General features: G+C 53.9%; 1 protein-coding gene across 1 annotated transcript; it reads left to right on the forward strand.

Annotated features, from left to right (window-relative positions):
- Positions 1-645: 645 nt before the first annotated feature.
- On the forward strand, positions 646-5443 carry LRRC47 (leucine rich repeat containing 47). Its single transcript, XM_053962555.1, has 7 exons — positions 646-1287; positions 1362-1808; positions 2551-2667; positions 2979-3094; positions 3410-3512; positions 3879-3968; positions 4147-5443. Exons 1-7 carry the CDS (start codon positions 646-648, stop codon positions 4357-4359), a joined length of 1728 nt encoding a protein of 575 aa, XP_053818530.1. The 3' UTR covers positions 4360-5443.
- The last annotated feature ends 219 nt before the right edge of the window (positions 5444-5662 follow it).

Below are 5662 nucleotides of genomic sequence, written 5' to 3' on the forward strand. Positions count from 1 at the left end.
CTGGACCTGCCTGAGCTGTGCCTGTGTGACTTGCACCAGTGTGTGCTGTATGTGTGTGAGCTGCACAGGTGTGTGCTGTAACCGGACCTGTGTGACTTGCACCAGTGTGTTCTGTATGTGTGTGAGCTGCACAGGTGTGTGCTGTAACCGGACCTGTGTGACTTGCACCAGTGTGTTCTGTATGTGTGTGAGCTGCACAGGTGTGTGCTGTAACGGGACCTGTGTGACTTGTACCAGTGTGTTCTGTATGTGTGTGAGCTGCACAGGTGTGTGCTGTAACGGGACCTGTGTGACTTGTACCAGTGTGTTCTGTATGTGTGTGAGCTGCACAGGTGTGTGCTGTAACGGGACCTGTGTGACTTGTACCAGTGTGTGAGCTCCACCTGTGTAAGCTGCGCCTGGACCTGTGCGGCAGCGCTGGGGCGGACCCGCGGCTCAGCGATGCGGTGCCGCGTTTTGCCCTTGTTTAAGGCATCGCTGCGCCCAGGAGCAGTGACACCATCCCGGCGGGACCGTGCCGCCGCGCTCCCGCTGCTGAGTTCCCGCCGCGGGTTCGGGTCGCGGCCGGACCCTCCCCGAGGGCGGGACCGTGCCGGGGGCGGCCCTTGGACGGCGGCGGCGGCGCCGGGCGGGGCTCTCGGCGCGATGGCGGCGGCGGCGGCGGGGCCGTGGCCGGAGCTGGAGGCGGCGGCGCGGGAGCGGCGGCGGGAGCTGTCGCTGGCGGGCGCGGCGGTGGCCGAGCGGGTGGCGGCGGGCGGCGGGCGGCTGCCGGAGGCGCTGCTGGCGCTGCCGCTGCTGCAGTCGCTGGAGCTGAGCGGCTGCGCGGCGCTGCGGGAGCTCGGCCCGGGCGTGGCGGCCGCGCTGCCCGCGCTGCACACGCTGGTGCTGAGCCGCAACGCGCTGGGCCCGGCCGGGCTGGGCGCGGGGCTGGGCGGGCCCCTGCCCGCGCTCCGCCTGCTCGACCTGTCCGGGAACGGGCTGGAGGCGCTGCCCGCCGCGCTCGGCGGGACCGGGGGCGGCGCGGGGGACGCGGCCCCGGCCTTCCCGCAGCTGCGCAGCCTCAACCTGAGCGCGAACCGGCTGCGGGAGCTGGGCCCGGGGCTCGCCCGCGCCGCGCCGCAGCTGCAGGAGCTGCTGCTGTCCGGGAACCGGCTGCGGGCGCTGCCCGGCGGGCTCCTGTCCCCCGAGGGGCCGCCCGCGCCCTTCCCGCTGCTCAGCCGGCTGGACGCGGCCGACAACGAGGTGGCCGAGCTGGGCGCGGACATCGCGGCGCTGCCGGCGCTCAAGGTGAGAGCCGACCCCGCCGCCCCGCCCGGGTCCCCGTCGCCCACCCCTGACCGTCCTGTCTCTGTCTCCTCCAGAGCCTGGACGTGGCCAACAACCAGCTGCGGGAGCTGCCCGCCGCGCTGGCCGACTGCCCCCGCCTGAAGGAGGCCAACTTCAGGGGCAACCAGCTGAGGGACAAGCGGCTGGAGAAGATGGTCAATGGGTGCCAGACGAAGGCCATTCTGGAGTACCTACGGGCCGGGGGCCGTGGGAAGGGGAAGGCCGAGAGTGCCAGAGAGGACGTCAGGAAGAAGAAGAGGGAGAAGCAGCAGAAGAAGGACAGTGGGGATGGGGAACAGGATGAGGTAGAAGAGGCGAGCAAGCTGCTGGTGAAGGTTCTGCACGTCTCCGAGAACCCAGCGCCTTTGGTGGTCAAAGTGAGCCCCGGTGTCAAAGATGTGCGAGCCTTCATCGTGTGCTGTGTGCTGAAAGGAGTGAACTTAAAGCCGGGAAATGCTCTCAAGAGGTTCCTGACTGTGCAGGTAACAGCTTGCAGCCTCGTGGTATTCATTTGGAACGGGAATATTACTGGCAGAGTTGGAAATAGACTGTTCTAGGCCCCTTCTAGCAGATGTGTTTGGGAGACTTAAGGTGAGCTCCTCACTCAGCAGGTGTGAGGGTACAGAGGGGGTGGTCCCTGCCAGCAGCACATGCCCGGTCAGTCCAAAATCAGCAGAACTGGTTTTTGGGAAGGACCCATCAGAGCTCAGGTATTGCCATGAGGGCAATACCTTTTGTGTTGTGACTCACATTTGTGTTGTGACTGTAACAGCAGCTTGTTAGTGCTGTGGAACCTGTTAAAAGCTAAAAGTAGCCCCGTGTCCATGTATAGAGATCCCCTGGATTGGCTCCAGCTTCCCTGATCTGTTAAAACCATGTTACACACCCAGCTTTCTGAATGAGGTATCCTGCCCACAGACCTGTCCCTGGGCCTGCTGCTCACCTGTCCCTTAGGTGGCATGGGAGCTGCTTTCAGGTTACAAGTCTTGAGTATTTGGGATTGCTTTCTGACTTAACATTTGGTTTCCCTGTAGAGAAACATGTCACGTGTTGTCAGGCTTTGTTACCTTTGCATTTGGGCTGTAAAAGAGATAGAGGTGAAGGGAGGGGCTCTGTTTTAGTCACCTGGCTGGTAGTGCTGCATTAAATATAGAAGAATCTGCACGTAGGAAGGATAAATTACATTGACTTTTGGATCTATTTTGATGGCATCCTTTGTTTCAGACCAAGCTGCACGAGGACATCTGTGAGAAGCGCACAGTGGCCACCATTGCCACCCACGACTTGCAGCTGGTCAAAGCTCCTCTGACATATGATGTTCAGCCTCCTGACGAGCTCAAGGTAGGGCTTAAGGGTGCTTTCTTACCTCATAGAACCTAGAAAACAAACTCCAGGAACCTTACTTTAGATGTTGTACTGATTTCCTTGCTGTCCTGCTGTTCCAGCTGCCTGGTTTAGTACTAGTGACTGAGCCTGTTTTTCAAGTGGGCGTTACAGCAGTCCATGTGAAATGGAAAGTATTTCCATGCTGAAAAAGGCATGACAACATGCAGAAATACTGTTTAATTATTGACTTGCTTACGGGGGAGTGTTGTAACCCTGGTGTTTGAGTGCAATTGAATAAATTTTTTTTGTTTTTCTGTGTGGTGCAGATCATGCCCCTGGGCCGGAAGGAGATCAAGGCAAAGGACCTTCTCCGCCAGCTGCAGCTGGAGGCTGAGGAGCAGCGGAAGCAGAAGAAGCGTCAGAACGTCTCTGGGCTGCACAAGTCAGTACCTTGTGGCTTTCTCACATTTAGGTGACTGCACTGGATGTGACAGATCTGTTTAGAACAGCAGATAGAAGGGGAGCAGAGAGGATTGAAGGGTGTGTGGTGCACATGCTGTGAGCTAAGGGAATCAGGGATGAGGTAAACTTGACGTAGTACAGCAGATGGGCTGTAAAGCAGTGTGTGGCCCTGCCCTGTGCTGTTCACTGCTCGTGCAGAGATCACACACTCATTCCTTTTTGTCATTATTTCCTGCCATTGTGTCCAGCTGCTCTCTCAGTCGCTCACTTCTTGCTGCTTTGTTTCTCGTGGCAGGTACCTGCAGCTGCTGGATGGCAAAGACAACTACCCGTGCCTGGTGGATGCTGAAGGTGCTGTGATTTCCTTCCCACCAATAACCAATAGTGAGAAAACAAAGGTACATCCCATTCAATAATAATTAAGCAGTGCTTCTTTCTACTGAGAGATGTTTAACTCAAAGATATACACAGTTCTGTGAAATTTGTGCTTGTAGTCCAAGTATAAACTCTTACAGTTTATATGGGCTCCACTGTCAAACTGAGAGGGATCTGGGAGTTAAAGTTTTACCTCTGTAAATCTGTTCCACAGCACCAGCCTGCTTGTGCAAAGGCTTTGTCAAAGGGCAATAATATGGTTTTTGATTTGTAAAGAACAGCAGAGGTTTGCCCCTGATTAAACTGAGTGAAAGCCTTCAGCTCTGTGTGCTGGGGTGTGGGTAAGCTGCTCTGACTCCTGACTTGCTTCATCTCTGAAACCCTTACAGATTAGAAAAGACACCCGGGACCTGTTTCTGGAAGTGACGAGTGACACCAGTTTACAGATCTGCAAAGATGTGATGGACACTCTTATCCTGGTAGGGAGTTCAGGAAAATATTCTTCTGTTCTTGGGAGGGGCTCCTACCAAACGTGTCATTGCTCACATACATTGAGAAGAACACAGAAGCCGATTTGTATTTTAGTAGTATTGTTACTCCCTCTCTTCGTTCTCTGCCACAGAATTGATGTTATTCTCTGTATTTTGCTTTTAACAGAAAATTGCAGAGCTGAATAGATCTGCCTTGGAGAACAAGGAAGGCTCTGGTTCAGATATGGAATTGGATGCTCTCTGTGGACCAGGGAATTTGAACCTGCCCTTAGTGGTGGAGCAGGTGCGAGTGGTGGACATGGATGGGAACTTGAAAGTACTTTATCCTTCAAAAACGGACCTGGCCACAGTTTCCTCTCTGCTGACTGTGATCCGTTAGCAGCTGCCTGAGCTGAGAGAGGATTCCATTTCCTTTATTTTGGTTTTTTTCCCGTATATTCAACAATGCAACTGGTGCACAGTGAGATGGTTTGGGATTTTAAAGAAAAGATGTGGAGCATCCTCCTGGGAAGGCAATGGCTTCAGAGTTTGATGAGTTACAGCAAGGAGAATTGGATCTTTCATCCTTGACAGAGATCATCAGTGTTAGGCCTGTGCAAAAGAGCAGCATCTTCAAACATGGACTGAAGGCAGAATGCAGTAGAGAAAATCATTATGATGTTTAAAACAAGCACAGTCACATTTTTTTGCAAGATCAGTTTTTCCTCCTGGTGTTTCATCTGGATCATTATTATGGCAGCAGAGAAATGCAGCAATTGACAGTGTGGAACTGAGGTCCTCTGCTGGGTACAACCTGGAGTCAGAATGCCAAAGCACTTTGCTGACATCTTGTTCTGCAGAATTTTATCTGGAGTAACTGAACATTTAGTTGCTGTCAGAAGTATTTAATTGCTGTCAGAACTTAAGGGATGCATTTTAAAGTGATGGTTTCTGTGTTCAGGGATGAGCACAGCTTCCATTTCTAAGGGATTTGTTGAGTCAGCTGCGGGGTTTGTGTGTCCCGGTGCGTTTCAGGGCCATCCTCCATCCCTGTGGGAATTGTGGTGACCTTGTGTGTGCCCAGAGAGTTACTGGGTTGAGCACTGGCTTTGTTCTTGCTGAGGAGGTTCAGGTCCATTCAGAGCTGCCTCCAGCTGACACTGAACTCCCTGTCCCCCCAGACTACAGGCACTGATAGCCAGAGAGGCCCTCCTGGAGCTTTCTGCCCCACCCACATATTTTTACCTTCCAAAATACAGACAGCTGGAGCAGTTCTTGTTTGGCAGTCTCCGGGTGACCTATATGTGCGGGTGAGCACTGGTGTGAACTCACACCTCTCCCTAAGTCAGGGTGACCCCCAGATTGACTCTCTTCTGGTAAAAATGATATCTCAGAGCTCGTTGTCAAATGCTGCTATGTCAAATACATCCCCATGTTGGGACCTGCACATGGAATGGAAAAATAAAACAGCTTTTGCAGCCCTGGCACTGTCCCTCATTTTGGCACTGGGGGATGTTCAGTCATGTTACTCAGAAACTTCCCAAGTCAAAAATGGGAATTACACACTTCCCAGCTGCTCGTAGCCAAGCCATCCTTGTGCTTCAGGCTTCTCTGGGAAGTCAAGTGTTACTACAGACCAAGGACTTCCAGTGACTTGTGCTCTAAGTTGGCTGAAACAATTGAATCAGATACTCACACAGAAC

Source organism: Vidua chalybeata, chromosome 22, assembly GCF_026979565.1.
Source record: "Vidua chalybeata isolate OUT-0048 chromosome 22, bVidCha1 merged haplotype, whole genome shotgun sequence".
NCBI lineage: Eukaryota > Metazoa > Chordata > Aves > Passeriformes > Viduidae > Vidua > Vidua chalybeata.

What these genes read in the sequence shown, in the direction of transcription:
- LRRC47 (XM_053962555.1), top strand. Translation starts at nt 646, where the DNA reads ATGGCGGCGGCGGCGGCGGGGCCGTGGCCGGAGCTGGAGGCGGCGGCG. An exon ending in CGGCGCTGCCGGCGCTCAAG is followed by an intron (nt 1,288 to 1,361) that starts GTGAGAGCCGAC and finishes TGTCTCCTCCAG; the next exon opens with AGCCTGGACGTGGCCAACAA. An exon ending in AACGTCTCTGGGCTGCACAA is followed by an intron (nt 3,095 to 3,409) that starts GTCAGTACCTTG and finishes TTCTCGTGGCAG; the next exon opens with GTACCTGCAGCTGCTGGATG.